Raw genomic sequence first — 17,018 nt, 5'->3', positions numbered from 1 at the left:
CATTTAATAAAGGTGTGAAAAGTAGATGAGTTTATTCTTTCTACAAAAGTACATTCTTTAAGGATGGCCACACTTTTGACAGTTGACATAGTTGTTATAACAATTTTACTAGAACATAGCTACATTCATATAGATAACAATTTCCTGTCTTTTCTTTTTGAATGTCAAGAATAATGTCTATTAAAAAGTGTCTTGCATCTTAAATACTTATCACAGTACATGGCATCTAGTAATTATCTTTTCCGCCACAGATAACAATAAACATGTCATAAAAATAAAATAGAAAAATTAGAAGAAACCAAATAAGAATAATCATAAAACCTATTTATTCTTTTCAAAATCAATCAGCCAACAGATAAGTGTTTACTTTGTGTCAAATACTATATACTGGGGATACATATACAATGAGTGACATAAGCTCACTCACAAGGAGCTGACAATTCTGAGATGACAAGGTAATGTATGAAAATATGCAGTATGCGTAGAAAGAGAATAAATAGGAATAAACACCACATAACTAAATAACAAGAAAATTTCAGAATAATAGAACCAGCTGTTGAGGGGATCAGGAAAAGCTTCAAGGGGGTGCTTGAAGGAATTAAGTGGTATAGTATGTTGTAGGAATAGAGGGCTTCTTGGAGGCAGATGTGAGTAAAGAGTGCATTCCAGTGATGGGTGACAGCCAGTGCAAGGCCATTGACATAAGAGAAGTCTTTTTTTGTGTGTGTGTGAGGAATGAAAAGGACCAGTTTGGGTTGTGGAGGGAGGGAGGGAGAATAATGTCAAGTAAAGCTGAAAGATAGGTTGGGGTTGGGGTTGTGAAGGGCTTTCAAAGCTAAAAGGAGTTTTTATTTTATTCTAGGAAGACACTTGTGTTAACTTAGTAGTAGGAGACACACTTGATCTTACCTATGCTTAAGAACAATTATATTGGCAGTAGTGTGTTGGATGGATAGCAGTGTGGACAGACTTTTGGGGTAAGGTGACTAATTAGAACCATTGAATAATCTAGGCAAAAGTCAGTAAAGGCCTGAATTAATAGTGAGTAGAGAAAAGAAATTTGATGAAAATGAAGTAGAAACAATAAGATTTGGCAACTGATGGGGAAGAAGATGGTCAGGAAGCTGGGAGAATGGAAATTTAAATTGCTAAATCTGATTGTCTTGTCAGATCTCATCCTTTATCCACTTAATTACTCCATTTGGCAATGTTGACATCTTTCAGTCAGGAAAATACAATTCCCTTTTTGATAAAATAATAGGTAAGTTTGAAAGAAAAATAGGTTTGGGAGAAAGATAAGGAAGTTTTGTTTTGAATGGGTTGAGTTTGATGTATCTCTGGGGGATATTAGTGATTGGAGATTGAAACTGATGGAAGAGACTGGGGTTGGATAGAGAAAGTATACCCAAAATCTTCCTGTAGTTTAAAAACTTCCCCAGGACTTTTTGAAACATCTTGTCTCTATTTGTGTATTATTGGCAAAGAAAGGATGACTAAGCCCATACAGCTGAGATCTTTATCAGAAAGAGAGTAGGTAGATGACAAAAAGATGTTAGAGAAGACTTTAGGGAATACCCATAGTTAAGGGGCATAATGTGAGTGATGAACTTGTACAGGTGCCTGAGAATGCCAAACAGACCAACCAGACTGGGTTTCCTGTTCTTCCTCACACATATCCAGTATAATAAAGGTTGAAGTTTAGAGGAAATGATGGAGTTTATAATTTGCTAGAGTAGATGAGAAGGGATGCTATCAGTATCAAGAGATGATATAAAAGGTTTAACCTTGGAAGGAAAGGAGCATCTCATTTTCAGAAACTGAGGAAAAGGAAGAGACAATGGGGGATAATGTCAAAATGTTCTGAGATAATGAAAATAGGAGAAGAGGAAGCTCAAGTCTATTGACCTTAATTTCCTCAGTAAAATAAAAGGTATGGTCCTTAGCTGAGTTAGAGGAATGAGAGAGAGAGACATGAGAAACTTGAAGATAGAAAAGGAGATTTAGAAAATCTTTTAAGAGTGTGCTATGCCAGACTGGATCCTGTTTTAAATGTATGATAATGTCTGAGTACTATTTGAAGAGTAGGAAGGAGTTGTAATTATTTCCTAGTTAACTTTTCTTAGAGACACTTTTTATCATATGAGATAAATTATGAAGAATGTTTTCCACAGAATTTAAAGAAATCAGATCTGGTATGTATAATTCCAAAATGTTGCACTGAAACTTTAGTATTAAACTATTTATTTTTGCTCTGAGGGTGTAAAGATTTATATGCAAAGATTTATAGCCAGTTTGTAGGAGTAGCCAGGATTATTAAGAAAAGCTTACTTCATTGTTTGACTCAAAGACTAGCACAACTGTGTTTTCAAAACACATTCAATTACTATAAAATAGCATGAATTAAGACAAATTTCTTTGTTATTGTTATTTTAGGTGAAATAAAGTGAAAATATCTGATCAAATAAATAATTTGAAATTGTATACCTTGTCAAATTATTGATCCCCAGAGAAAATTACTATTATTTTTCTGTACAATCAAGTTTTTTGGTGTCTTCTAAGGTAGCATACACATTTCCTTTAACAATCTGTCTAAATTTTTCTTTAAAAACTTTGTAACTTTTAATGGATCTGAAATGCTGGTATCATTGTTTAAAAATAAAAATACATTGAGGACAATGTGGTGGCTCAGGGGAAAGAGCCAAGTCTAGAAATGGGAGGGCCTAAGTCCAAATCTGACCTTAAATACTGCCTAGCTCTGTGACTGTGGGCAAATCACTTTACCCCAATTGCCTAGATGTTCTTCTGCCTCAGAACCAATACTTAGTTTTGATTATAAGGCTGAAGGTTAGGGTTTAAAAATACATTTTGTACATTAACATGTACATCTCTTCTTAAACTTACCCCCTCATATCACTCAATTATTTTAGTTAGAAATTAAAAAAATAAATGACTGCATTGAATTACTTTTATCTTATAATTTTCGTAACTGAAAGTAAATAAATTCTCCTATATTCTTCCTTTTGTATTTTCTCTGCATATGACAAAGATATTTCATTGGCTGAATGTTATATAAACACCCTAATATTTTCATGATTTTTATGACTTGCTTGCAACAACTAATTTTTTATTGATCAATTTCTAATTAGACTTAATTCATTTCCTAATTCCTTAGTTTTTTAATTTTATAGACCAATCATTGTCATACTGTATATTAAACTGTACTGTGATGGATAGAAGGCAGGAATCCCAAAGTTCAAGTTCCTTCTTTGACACATATTAGGTGGGTGACCCTGGACAAGTCACTTTATCTTTCAGAGTTCTGGGCAACTCTCTAAAATTATAAATTTGATAGAGACTCCATACTGCATTGGAGAAGGACGTTTCTTTACCTGGGAGTTCTAATGAAATCAAGATTTATTTCCTGCTCCTATATTGAAACTGGTCCCTAGTTGCCATTTCTTTTACACAGTGGTTGTCATATATAATCTTGTTAAGGAAATTTTTCTTTTTTAAAATTGATGGGATTCGGTGTTATGGTGAACACCTAGAAGTCCTCTTCTGCTAGGCTGTTGCTGATGGGTCAGTTGAGTTCTGGAGTTCTAAAATGCAAAACAGAGCTAAAAGGCATTGGATTGACTGTTCAGCACCAATACTGTGAACCCTTTTAGGATGGGGCACACTCTCCTTGATCAGAGATAGAGCTGGTCAAACCTTTTCTGCAAATGATGGTCTCAACTATTGTACTTCCACCTTTTAACCTAGGTATATTAGGGATTATAGCCTTCAAAAAAAAGAAAGAAAAGAAGAGAAAAAATGTATTCAGTTTGTTCCTGTTAATCTGTTATTGTGGAAGAAAACGAATTAATGATATTTTTATATTTGTAAAGGTCTTGGTTTCATTTTATTTTTTTTTTGCCTTAATATCATTTATATTGATTTTGAATTTTCAAAAACCATATTTTCAAATTTAGATACCTGAAATGTTATTCAGTGAAATGGCCAATGAAGAAAAGTCTGGTGAAAAAAAAAGAAGAGAAGAGAAGAAAAAACCCACTGGTAATAGTTCAAAGAAAGTTATCATAACTCTGATTTGGAGATTAGAATTAGTGAAAAAAAAAGAAAACAACTTATGTATACCAAAACTTAATTGTTTATCTTAAATCTATACAATCAGATCTGTTTTTTCTACTACATTTAAAAAAGACATATATAAACTAAATAATTTAATTGTACATGGGACATGGAAGTAAAAAACACCAAAGACCAAGTTAGTGTAGTATTTAATGGTCTCTACAGTATTTTCTCATTCTTGGTGTATTCTTGAGTATAGTTTGTCTCATACTCAAGTGTCTTCTATAGAATAACTAAGCCACTTTTTACAGAACAGTTGTTAACCACTCTATTCTGAAATGGAAGGCTGGGAGAGTTTCTAGGTATAATCTTTAAAGATTACAAAGACAATGATTAGTCTTTTATCAAAGAGAAAGACTATTTTTTCTTGTATCTCTTCTCACTTTTTTTCAACGTTAAACACTTAGCCAAATCTATTTAGTAGTAGCTCTCATGTTGTACGCACTGTGCCTGTATCCTCACCATGGGGATTGAGACAGAAATTAAACAGTGCCTAACTTCAGGGAGGTTACATTCTATTGAGGGAGCTATCATATACATAAACATTTACAAAATAAATCTAAAGTAATTTTGGAGGCTAAGTGCCAGCAGCTGGAGAAGTCATGAAAGGCTTCATGGAGCCTGTGGAGCTTGAGTTGAGCTTTGAAGGAAAAATAGGCTTTCAGAGGTAGGGTTGTATTCATGAAGGAAAATAGGAGATGGGAGACCCAATTTTGAAGAATAGCAAGGAGGCCAATATACTGTACAAAAGAGTTTAGTGATGGGATTAATACATGATTTAAGTCTGGAAATGTAAGATAGAGGCAGGTTTTAATCCTCAAAATATTAGGCAGTCACAGGAATTCATTGAGTAGGGGAGTGACATGGTCAGAGTTGTATTTTAGCACTGTCCTTTTGGCAGTTAAGTAGAGAATAGTTTGGAGAGGGGATAAATGAAGCAAGGTGAGAAATCAGAAGATTTGAAATAAGTCAGGTGATGATGGCTTTAAATAAGCTAAGTCCTCAATTCTCAAGAAGTGAATGGATATGAGAGATGTAGAAAAGAATTGAAAACAGTTGACAATTGTGGAGTGAGGGAGTGTATGTTCCCTTTTGATACTGCATATTAGAAAAAGCTATCATTTCTTCCTTTCAATTATACCAGAGAGTAAATGAAACTAAACAAGGAAAATAGAATTAAGACCACTTATACCAATTTGAAATTTGGAGATAAGAAAATAAGAGCCAAATATGTCCCTCTCTATTGAAACCATTGAATATTTATATAAGTTAACAATATGAGAATCTGTTCTCCTGGTAAATAAATAATTATCAAATAACTTATTTAATATTTAATGAACCACATTGGTATTTTAACAGTGTTTTGCCCTGTTGAAAAATCTTAGCATGTCTTCAAAGAAAAGACAAAAGCATTTATGTAGAGTGTTGAGAATTTTGAATTAATTATTTTAAATTAATGTTGTTACTAGAAAGAACATGGAGGTTTTAGTCAGAAAATTTAGGTCCAGGTAAGCTTTGTTACTACTGGTGAGATCTTGATTAAATCACTCTCCCAGTTTTGTTTTATTTTTTGTCTAAAAAATTAGGAGTTTCTAGATGGAATTTTTCCTACCTTTAACAGCTTCAGATCATATAATCTAAAGATCCTATGCTAGGAATTGAGAAAGTTTTAAGTGGTTTTTTTTGGGGGGGGGGGTTCACAATGATATAATATATTACATGGTACTCTTAACTCAGGTGGGGAATTTTTGTGGAGAAAGCACTACAAAAAAAACACTACAAAGTGTTACATAAATGTGAGCTAATGTTTATTAATATAGTGTAGATTCAGATATAGTTGCATGACTGCATTCCTGATTTGTATATGTTCATTGATAAAAGTTACATAGTGAATATATGAAAGACATTTTGTAACAAGCTTATGGGAATAAGAATTTATATATGGGATCCATTTAGATGTAATTTCCTTCTTGGTTTCTAAGAGTAGAAAATTCTACTTCTAAGAGTAGAAAATTCCTCTTTAAAAACCAATGTATAAGTCTTGACAAACATGCTTAGATGGTAGGGTAAAGCAACCGCAAAATGCAAGAGTTGTGTGCTGATGTGAATGCTGACTGAAAAAATTTACTTCTTCCTTTTTTTTTTTGTAGGGGATCCTGATTTTCTAAAATCTTTTTTGGCTATTCATGAATCTTGTAAAGCATATGGAGCTACACCAAGTCGATATATGACCTTTTTACGTGTATACTCAGCAATCAATAGTAGCAAGAGAACTGAGTTATTAAAAAGACAAAGTCATTTGCAGGTGAAAAATTGGTTGCATATTATAACACTTATTTTGGATATGAGAATGTTGAATATTTGGATTTATATATAAAAAAGAAGTAAACTTTATAAACTACTTTGACAGTTTTTCTTTATACATTTCTTTAGCATTTTTATAGGATACATAATATTGCATGGAATAAATCATTCTTGGGTAACTGTTGCATTAAATTACCTTTTTGTGTGTATATGTGCTACTAGTTAGTCCTTTTTCCTTTTCTCATTGAAAGTACATTTACTCTATTTGACCACTGTGTGGTGATCTTGGATTTCAGAGATGGATTTCTGAAAAACACAGATGCCTACTTCTTAACTGATTTTTATCTAGTTATTAACAAACAATGTTATAGGTTGTCAATAAACTTTTTATTTACAAACATTTACAAATAATTTGGTAGTTTATCTGCAATCATTTCAGTCTTCTGGGTTATCTTTTCAAAATAATAAATTTAAATGCCTTTAAGATACTTTATTTAGATTAGTTAGTTCTTTATTTAGATTAGTTTTTATTTCTCAAATTGTTTAGACTTTTAAACAGAACTCGTTTCTGGTACCCTTTGCTGACAACTAGTATTTATATAGTAATAAATTTTTTTCTAAATAAGTTTAAAACCTGTGGATTTTTTCAGTCTTAACACTGATGAAATCATATATAGTAAAACTATAGAAATAATCAGTTTTCCTTTAGTGCTTGGGATTGTGATCTGTCGCTTCAACTGTAGGAAAATGAGGTAGCCTAGCTGGTACTGAAAGTGATTGACCTTTTTATTTTGCATTTTTAAAGGAAGGCCACATAGTATAACTAGAGACACCAAAGGGAACCTGGAAGATAAAGTAAGGACAGATAACACAAAAGGAGAATGCTGGAGCAATGGCTGCAACCATTAAACTGTAGCAGTTCAATAGTGCTGTTCACTTCCATAGTGGAAGTGGAAATCTCAGAGGAAGAGGTAGATATCCAGAAATGTCACCAGTAAATCTTGAGAACAGCAGACTTAATGCTATGGCAAGAGGGAATACTAGATAATGGTCATGGTCATGTGAAGTCTAGATAATGGTCATGGTCATGTGAACGTCTACTTCTGGGGTTTGGAGAATTGTTATCACAAACTCTTAAAGGGTTTTCTGGGTCCATCTTTACTACATACTTCTGGGTAACTCAATTTTTAGGGAAGTTCAGGGATCAGGGAAGATTCTGTTATTTTATAGTGAGATTAAGAGCCCTGTCCTGGGGTATTTGAATGTCTTTTTTCTTTTGCTCTTTCTCCTCACCTCTATTTCTCTTCTCTCTCCTTTCAAGGTTTTAAGCAAGGAGATACCCATATGAAACTATTTCTAGCTTGTAATAGAATATTCCAGATATTGAAACATTTAAAGAAATTAAAGGACAGAAAGGAAGTATAACAAGTTAGGAGACTGGTGTGTGAATAGGTTATAGACAGGTTTATTATTGAATATAGATTCCCCAGGCCAGAGGTTTTTCCTGACTAAGACAGTTTTTCTGGCTTTTTCCATTATCTTCTCCCACCTATCTCTCTTAGATTCAGTCAAGGTTGATTATCTTAGATTAGCATAGAGACTTCTCCTATCCTTCAGGAAGCTCTAACCTATTAGTTCTATTTTTGAAAAGAGATGTTTATTTCATATCTGATGCTTCTAAAGACTGCATCTTTTTCTGAATTTTATTCATATACATTTGCACATGTTAATTGCCACAGTTGTATTAATGATTATAAATAGAAATTAAGTATATAATTTTCTTCAGAAATTTTCTTCAGTTGCTAATACTATATACAGACAACTTTTAAAACAATTTCTTTTTTTTTGAAGGTATTATTTATTTATTTTCCCCCTTTCCCAATTTAAACATTATTTTATTTTGTCATTTTTAAACATTGTTCCTTGGAAACAAAGATCATTTTCTTTTCCTCCCCCCTCCCACCACCCCTCTCCTAGCCGACGCACTATTCCACTGGGTATCACATGTGTCATTGATTCAAACCTGTTTCCATGTTTTTGGTATTTGTATTAAGGTGTTCATTTAGTTTCTCCTCATTCATGTCCCCTCAACACTTGTAGTCAAACAGTTGCTTTTCTTCAGTGTTTTTATTCCCACAATTTGTCTTTTGCTTGTTTATAGTGTTTATTCTCCTAGATGCCTGCAGAATGTTCAGGGACATTGTATTGACACTAATGGAGACGTCCATTACATTCTATTGTACCACAGTGTTTCAGTATCTGTGTACAATGTTTTCCTGGTTCTGCTCCTTTCGCTCTGCATCACTTCCTGGAGGTTGTTCTAGTCTCCATGGAATTTCTCCACTTTATTATTCCTTTGAGCACAATAGTATTCCATCACCAACATATACCACAATTTGTTTAGCCATTCCCCAATCAAAGGGCATCCCGTCATTTTCCAATTTTTGGCCACCACAAAGAGCGCAGCTATCAATATTCTTGTACATGTCTTTTTCCTTATTATCTCTTTGGGATACAAACCCAGCAGTTCTATGGCTGGATCAAAGGGCAGACAGTCTTTTATCGCCCTTTGGGCATAGTTCCAAATTGCCCTCCAGAATGGTTGGATCAATTCACAACTCCACCAGCAATGAATTAATGTCCCGACTTTGCCACATCCCCTCCAGCATTCATTACTTTCCTTTGCTGCCATGTTAGCCAATCTGCTAGGTGTGAAGTGCTACCTCAGAGTTGTATTGATTTGCATCTCTCTGATTATAAGAGATTTAGAGCACTTTTTCATGTGCTTATTAATAGTTTTGATTTCTTTGGCTGAAAACTGCCTGTTCATGTCCCTTGCCCATTTATCAATTGGAGAATGGCTTGATTTTTTGTACAATTGATTTAGCTCTTTATAAATCTGAATAATTAGACCTTTGTCAGAGGATTTTGTTATGAAAATTGTTTCCCAATATGTTGCTTCCCTTCTCATTTTGGTTACATTGGTTTTGTTTCTACAAAAAACTTTTTAATTTGATGTAATCAAAATCGTTTATTTTACATTTTGTGACTCTTTCTATGTCTTGCTTGGTTTTAAAGTCTTTCCCTTCCCCCAGGTATGACATGTATACTATTCTGTATTCCTCTAATTTACTTATAGTTTCCTTCTTTATGTTCAAGTCATTCACCCATTCTGAGTTTATCTTGGTGTAGGGTGTGAGGTGTTGATCCAAATGTAATCTCTCCCACACTGTCTTCCAGTTTTCCCAGCAGTTTTTGTCAAATAGTAGGTTTTTGTCACTGAAGCTAGGGTCTTTGGGTTTGTCATATACTGTCTTGCTGGGGTCACTTACCTCAAGTCTATTCCACTGATCCTCCTTTCTGTCTCTTATCCAGTACCAAATTGTTTCAGTGACTACAGCTTTATAATGGAGTTTGAGATCTGGGACTGCAAGGCCACTTACCTTTATATATATATTTTCCATTATTTCCCTGGTTATCCTTGACCCTTTGTTCTTCCAAATGAACATTGCTATGGTGTTTTATAAGTCAGTAAAAATTTTTTTTGGAAGTTCAATGGGTATAGCACTAAATAGGTAAATAAGCTTGGGTAGAATGGTCATTTTTATTATATTTGCTTGTCTGACCCATGAGCAGTTAATGTTTTTCCAATTGCTCAAGTCTAGTTTTAGTTGTGTGGAGAGTGTTTTATAGTTGTGTTCATGTAGTTCCTGTGTTTGTCTTGGGAGATAGATTCCTAAGTATTTTATTTTCTCTAAGGTGATTTTGAATGGGATTTCTATTTCTAATTCTTACTGCTGAGCTGTGTTGGAAATATATAGAAATGCTGATGACTTATGCGGGTTTATTTTGTAACCTGCAACTTTGCTAAAGTTTTTGATTATTTTGACCAGCTTTTTGGTTGATTCTCTAGGATTCTTTAAGTAGACCATCATATCATCTGCAAAGAGTGATAACTTGGTCTCCTCCTTGCCTATTTTAATGCCTTCAATTTCTTTTTCTTCTTCTCTAATTGCTACTGCTAGTGTTTCTAGTACAATGGTAAATAATAGAGGTGATAATGGGCATCCTTGTTTTACTCCTGATCTTATTGGGAATGCATCTAATTTATCCCAATTGAAGATGATGTTAGTTGATGGTTTTAGATATATACTGTTTATTATTTTTAGGAACGGCCCTTCTATTCCTATGATTTCTAGTGTTTTTAATAGGAATGGGTGTTGTATTTTTTCAAAGGCTTTTTCTGCATCTATTGAGATAATCATGTGATTTTTGTCTCTTTGTTTGTTGATATGGTCAATTATGTGGATGGTTTTCCTAATATTGAACCAGCCCTGCATTCCTGGTATAAATCCTACTTGGTCATAGTGAATGACTGTCCTGATCACTTGCTGGAGTCTTTTTGCTAGTATCCTATTTAAGATTTTTGCATCTATATTCATTAGGAAGATTGGTCTATAGTTTTCTTTCTCTGTTTTTGACCTGTCTGGCTTTGGAATCAGTACCATGTTTGTGTCATAAAAGGAGTTTGGTAGAACTCCCTCTTTGCTTATTATGTCAAATAGTTTGTATAGTATTGGGATTAGCTATTCTATGAATGTTTGATAGAATTCACTTGTGAATCCATCAGGCCCTGGGGATTTTTTCTTAGGGAGTTCTTTGATGGCCTGTTGGATTTCTTTTTCTGATATGGGATTATTTAAGAATTATATTTCTTCTTCTGTTAGTCTAGGCAATTTATATTTTTGTAAATATTCATCCATATCACCTAGGTATATATATATATATATATATATATATATATATATATATATATATATATATATATATATATATATATATATATATATATATATATATATATTGCCATATAGTTGAGCAAAGTAGTTTTTAATGATTGCCTTCATTTCCTCTTCATTGGAGGTGAGGTTCCCCCTTATCATCTTTGATACTGTTAATTTGGTTTTCTTCTTTCCTTTTTTAAATTAGATTGACCAGTAATTTTTCTATTTTGTCTGTTTTTTGAAAGTACCAGCTTCTAGTCTTGTATATTAGTTCAATAGTTCTATCACTTTTGATTTTATTAATTTCTCCCTTAATTTTTAGGATCTCTAGTTTGGTTTTCTTCTGGGGGTTTTTAATTTGTTTGCTTTCAAGTTTTTTGATTTATATTTCCAATTAATTGATCTCTGCCCTCTCTAATTTGTTAATATATGCACTCAGGGATATGAATTTTCCTCTAAGTACTGCTTTGGCTGCATCCCATAAGGTTTGAAAGGATGTCTCACCATTGTCATTTTCCTCAATGAAATTGTTAATTGTTTCTATGACTTGTTCTCTAACTAACAGATTTTGGAGTATCATATTATTTCATTTCCAATTAATTTTTGATTTGGCTCTCCATGTACCCTTACTGATCATTATTTTTATTGCCTTATGATCTGAAAAGTTTGCATTTATTATTTCAGATTTTCTGCAATTGTATGCCATGTTTCTGTGACCTAGAGTATGATCTGTCTTTGTGAATGTGCCATGTGGTGCTGAGAAGAAGGTGCATTCCTTTTTGTCTCTACTAAATTTCCTCCATATATCTATTAACTCTAATTTTTCTAAAGTTTCATTCACATCTTTTACCTTTTTCTTATTTATTTTTTGATTTATCTAAATTTGATAGTGTTTGGTTCAAGTCTCCCACTAATATGGTTTTACTGTCTATTTCCTCCTTCAATTCTCCTAGTTTCTCCATTAGAAATTTGAGTGCTATACCATTTGGTGCATACATGTTGATTAGTGATATTTCATCGTTGACTATACTCCCTTTTAACAGAATATATTTATCTTCCCTATCCCTTTTAATCTGGTCTATTTTGGCTTTGGCTGTGTCAGATATCATGATTGCAACTCCTGCCTTCTTTCCATCAGTTGAGGCCCAAAAGGTCTTACTCCATTCTTTAATTCTAACCTTGTGAGTATCAACCCGCCTCATATGTGTTTCTTGAAGAAAACATATGTTACGGTTTTGGGTTCTAATCCAATCTGCTATTTGTCTATGTTTTATGGGTGAGTTCATCCCATTCACATTCAAAGTTATGATTGTCATTTGTGGATTCCCTGGCATTTTGATATCCTCCCCTAATTCTGACCTTTCTTCTTTAGCTATAACCTTTTAAGGCAGTGATTTATATTAAATCAGTTCCACTAGTTCCCTCCCTTGATATGTTTCCCACTCTAACCCCTCCCTTTTTTGTTCCCTTCCCCTCCCCTCTCTCCTTCCCTCCGCTTTTATACTCCCTCCTCATCCCCCTCCTCAATTTCCCCTTCTCTCTTACCCTTTTGGATAAAATAGAATTCAAGATCCCAATGGATCTAGATGTTCTTCCCTCTCAGAGTTGATTTCACTGAGACTAAGGTTTAAGTAATACCACTTATCGCTCTCTTCCTCTCCTCATATGAGAATTCTTCCTCTCCCCTTCCCATGTGTATCTTTGTGTGGGAAAGATTATTCTATTTAGTTTTTCCCCCTCTATTTCTTGAAGTAAATCTTTGTACCATCAACAATTCCCCCTCCTTTTTTCTTTCTTTCCCCTTTCTTTCACGAAGTCATCTTGATGCCCCAATCTTTCCCTATGTGTGATTCTTCTAACTACTCTTATGATGCATACAATTTTTGAGAGTTACACATTACATTTTCCTCACATATTAATATATATAATTTCATATAAATGTAGTCCTTATAGAAGAGAGTTTGAATAAAAGAAAATGATATGATCTTTCTCCTTTTCCCTTTCTTTCATATTTACCTTTTCATGTTTCTCTTTCTCTCTGTGTTTGGATGTCAAATTTTTCACTAAGTTCTGGTCTTTTCTTAGCAAATACTTGGAAATCTTCTGTTTTGTTGAATGCCCATACTTTCCCCTGGAAATATATAGTCAGTTTTGATGGGTAGTTGATTCTTGGTTGGAGACCCAGCTTTCTTGCCGTTCTAAATATCGTGTTCCATGCTTTGTGGTCTCTTAGTGTTTTTGCTGCTAATTCATGTGTGGTTCTTATAGAGGGTTCTCTATATCTGAAGCTCTTCTTCTTGGCTTCTTATAACATTTTCTCCTTAGTTTGGAAGCTCTTGAATTTGGTGATTACATTCCTGGGGGTTGTCTTTTGGGGATTTAGTGTAGAAGATGTTCTATGAACCCTTTCTATTTCTATTTCTATTTTGCCCCCTTGCTCCAGTACATTTGGGCAATTTTCTTCTATAATCTCCTGTAGTATAGCATCTAGGTTTTTGTTTATCTCTGGTTTTTCAGGCAGACCAATGATTCTCAAGTTGTCTCTCCTTCCTCTATTTTCCTGGTCTGTCATCTTGTCAGTAAGATATTTTATTTTTTCTTCTAATTCATTAATTTTTTGACTTTGCTTTATTAATTCTAGCTGTTTTGCAAGATCACTGTCTTCCAGTTGCTTAATTCTGGTCTTTAGGGACTGGTTTTGCTTTTCATCTTGGTCTGCCCTTCTGTTAGAGGCTTCCAGCTCTTTCTCCAATTGTGAGGTTTTGTCTGTCAGGCTGCTGAACTCTTTCTGAAATTTTTTCCCCATTTTTCTTGCCAGAAGGTTTCCATCTTTTGGATAAGCTTCAATTTGAGTTCTTCCAGAGCTTGTGGATAATTTCTATTTTGGGGGGCATGTTTTGATTTTGTTTGAATTTTATCCTCTTTCTCTTCTGCCCCTTGGGTATTCCCCCACTAAAAGTTTTCAATAGTTACTTTTCCCCCCCTTTCTTCTTGGAGGTTTGGTTTTGGGCAGTGTGGGCCATCCCTTTGGTGGGTTCCCCCCGCCTTTCCTTTTTGGTCAGAGGTCTGGCTGATATGCGTGGGTTTTCTGTGGATTTAAGTTGCCTCAGACTAGTTCTTCCCAGCCTCCGTGGTTTTTTAGCATGCCCACCCCCATGCTCTGTGGGTTCTTCTCACCAGTGAGCAGTAATCTCCTGTAAAACCCCTCTGAGGGGTGGATCTCTGGTAGTCCCTGTCAGTTCCCAAGGACCCTGGTGTGCCCCCCCCAAACCCCCCGAGGAGAGGAGCTTTGGTCTCAGGCCTTTTTTTACATTTTCTGGAGACTCCACGCTGTTCACAGTTTGCAGGGGCCCTGAGGTCTGCTCGCTCTCCAGTGCGCAGGGTTCTCTCTGGTGAAGCCTCCCTGAGAGGTTGTTCCCTAGCAATCTTTAGATCCCAAGGACCCTGTTGTGCCTCCCCAGACAGAGTTGTTCGTCATTCACTTGCTGTTCTGGTGAGCGCTCTGAGCCCTTACTCTGGTTCTGTAGGGGAGGAGGGGGAAGGCCACCTTTGTTCATGTTTTTGTGCAAGCTTTTCCTCCTTCTTATAGTGTGGAAATGTTCAAACCCCACGTTACTTCATTTCTGTGGGATGCTGGAGAGTCCCTCTGTTCTTCCAAAGATGATTTTTATGCTCTTTTGAGGTAGTCTATTTCCTTTGGTGCCGGGGAGAAAAAGTGATTCATATCTAGATTGCAGCCATGTTTACCTGGAAGTCCCAGAATTTCTTATAGAGTTTTATTTGTGTTTGGTGAAATTTCTTTATTTCTTGATGTTCCCAACCAATATTTAATTTTATTTTTATAGGCTGGTGTGTCTAAACTTAATGAAGCCAAAGCTCTTGTGGATGAACTGAATAGGAAAGCTGGAGAACAAAGCATATTACTTAAAACAAAGCAAGATGAGGCAGATGCTGCCCTCCAAGAGATCACAGTGTCAATGCAGGTAATATCTAGTATGAATACAAAAGTTCAAAGAAAAAACCTTAAGTAGGTGATTTTAATGAATCATTCATTATAAAAATAGTGTTTGGATCAAATCTTTGGACCTAGAAAAATTTCTGGGTCTTTCTACTGGAGAATTCCTTCTAAGCTGACATTGAGTCATCAATGACTTTTCTTTGGGTACTTTCATACAACCAGCTCTGAATCTAGCTAAATATATTGTTCATATTTTTCCATATTTTCTGCAAGAATATCATGGGATGGACCTTTATTAGATGCTGTGTTAAAATTGATAAACCATATTTAAAACATTCTCCTAACCTAGAAGTTTAGAAACTATCTCAAAAAAGGGAAAATAAGGCCAGTCTGGTATGGTCTATGCTTGATGAAAGAATGAATAAACAAATATATATATATGCATGCATGAAAGAAAAAAGGAAAAATCGAAAGTAATTATTAGCTATTCTTATGTGCTAAACCAAGTCATTCTAGTTCTTTGTGATTACTACTTCCTTTTCCACCTTGTAGTCTATATTCTCTAATGAGTTTTATCCGACTAACATTTATTAAGTGTTGATTGTGTGCTAAACATTGTTTTAGGTGTTCCAGGTGTACAAAGACAGAAAAAGAATAGTGATCAAGTAGCTCATGTGAGGGGAGATAAATATATATTATATGTGTATATACATATGCACATATATTAATATAAACATGTTGGGGGCTGCTGGGTAGCTCAGTGGATTGAGAGCCAGGCCTAGAGATGGGAAGTCCTAGGGTCAAATCTGGCCCCAGACACTCCCTAACTATGTGACCCTGGGCAATTCACCTAACCCCCATTGCCTAGCCCTTACCACTATTCTGCCTTGGTACCAATATGCAGTATTGATTGCAAGACGGAATTTAAGGGTTTTAAAAAATATATATGAACATGTATGTGTATGTATTAATCCTTAAGCCAGTAATCAAATAAGTCAATAAAAATTAATTGCCTACTATGTGCCTGACACTTTATTAGTGAAAAGAATGAAACTATATATAGGGAAAAGAAAATAATGTAAAATTGGAAAAGTTGGAAGATAGGTTGGTTGGTTCACCAGGTTGTGATGGTCTTTAAAACCTAAACATGGGAAGTTATATTTGTGCTTAAAAGCACTACATAGCTATTAGTTTTTATTGTGAAGAGGATTGAGATGGCTAAACTTTAGGAAAATCGCTTTTAGTATTTCTTCATAATATTCACTGATTACAGAATTATTGCTTACTTGTCCTCTTTCTTTTGAATGAAATATGCCATCCATCTAGATTCATCATTCTATGTTGTTAATCCTTTGTCAAATCTCATTCAGTGATGTAAGATATGCAATGAAATTAATATAATATAAAGTGTAATATAGTTTAATAAAAGATAAAAATTGTTATGGAAATCCTTAGGTGAAAGAAATTAATTTTAGTTGGGTTATTAGGGTTTTCTTTATGGAAGAAGGGACATTTGAACTAAGCGAGGAGAGGTGGGTAGAATTTCATTAGGCAAAAGGAAGAAAATTCTAGGTGGAGAAAATATCATGTATAGAAGTCAGAAATTAGTGTATATTCACTGATTGGTACGAATGAAACATAAAGTTTGTAAGCTTAAACAGTGGGAAATTCTAGAAATGTAGTTTGGAGCCAGATTGTAGAAGGCTTTAAGTGGCACACTACAGACTTTTTCAAAAGCTAATTTTAAGAAACATTTTTATTGATTCTCTGATTTAGCATGCATTAAAATATAAATAAATTCTTTGGGCATACTAGTATTTTATACCCAGGACCTCTTGAAT

The 17,018-nt window shown here is 34.4% G+C and overlaps 1 protein-coding gene across 2 annotated transcripts in view; it reads left to right on the top strand.

Annotated features, from left to right (window-relative positions):
* Window positions 1–17,018, top strand: part of DYNC2H1 (dynein cytoplasmic 2 heavy chain 1) — a 453,597-nt gene that overhangs the window by 151,781 nt on the left and 284,798 nt on the right. For both annotated transcript variants that reach the window (XM_056794452.1, XM_016433898.2), the window contains exons 53-55: window positions 3,972–4,056; window positions 6,282–6,436; window positions 15,065–15,202. In XM_056794452.1, coding sequence (XP_056650430.1) covers window positions 3,972–4,056; window positions 6,282–6,436; window positions 15,065–15,202 — 378 coding nt within the window. The remainder of the gene's footprint in view (window positions 1–3,971; window positions 4,057–6,281; window positions 6,437–15,064; window positions 15,203–17,018) is intronic.

The sequence above is a fragment of the Monodelphis domestica genome, chromosome 4, assembly GCF_027887165.1.
Source record: "Monodelphis domestica isolate mMonDom1 chromosome 4, mMonDom1.pri, whole genome shotgun sequence".
NCBI classification, from domain to species: domain Eukaryota; kingdom Metazoa; phylum Chordata; class Mammalia; order Didelphimorphia; family Didelphidae; genus Monodelphis; species Monodelphis domestica.
This window is presented reverse-complemented; position numbering and strand designations above follow the sequence as displayed.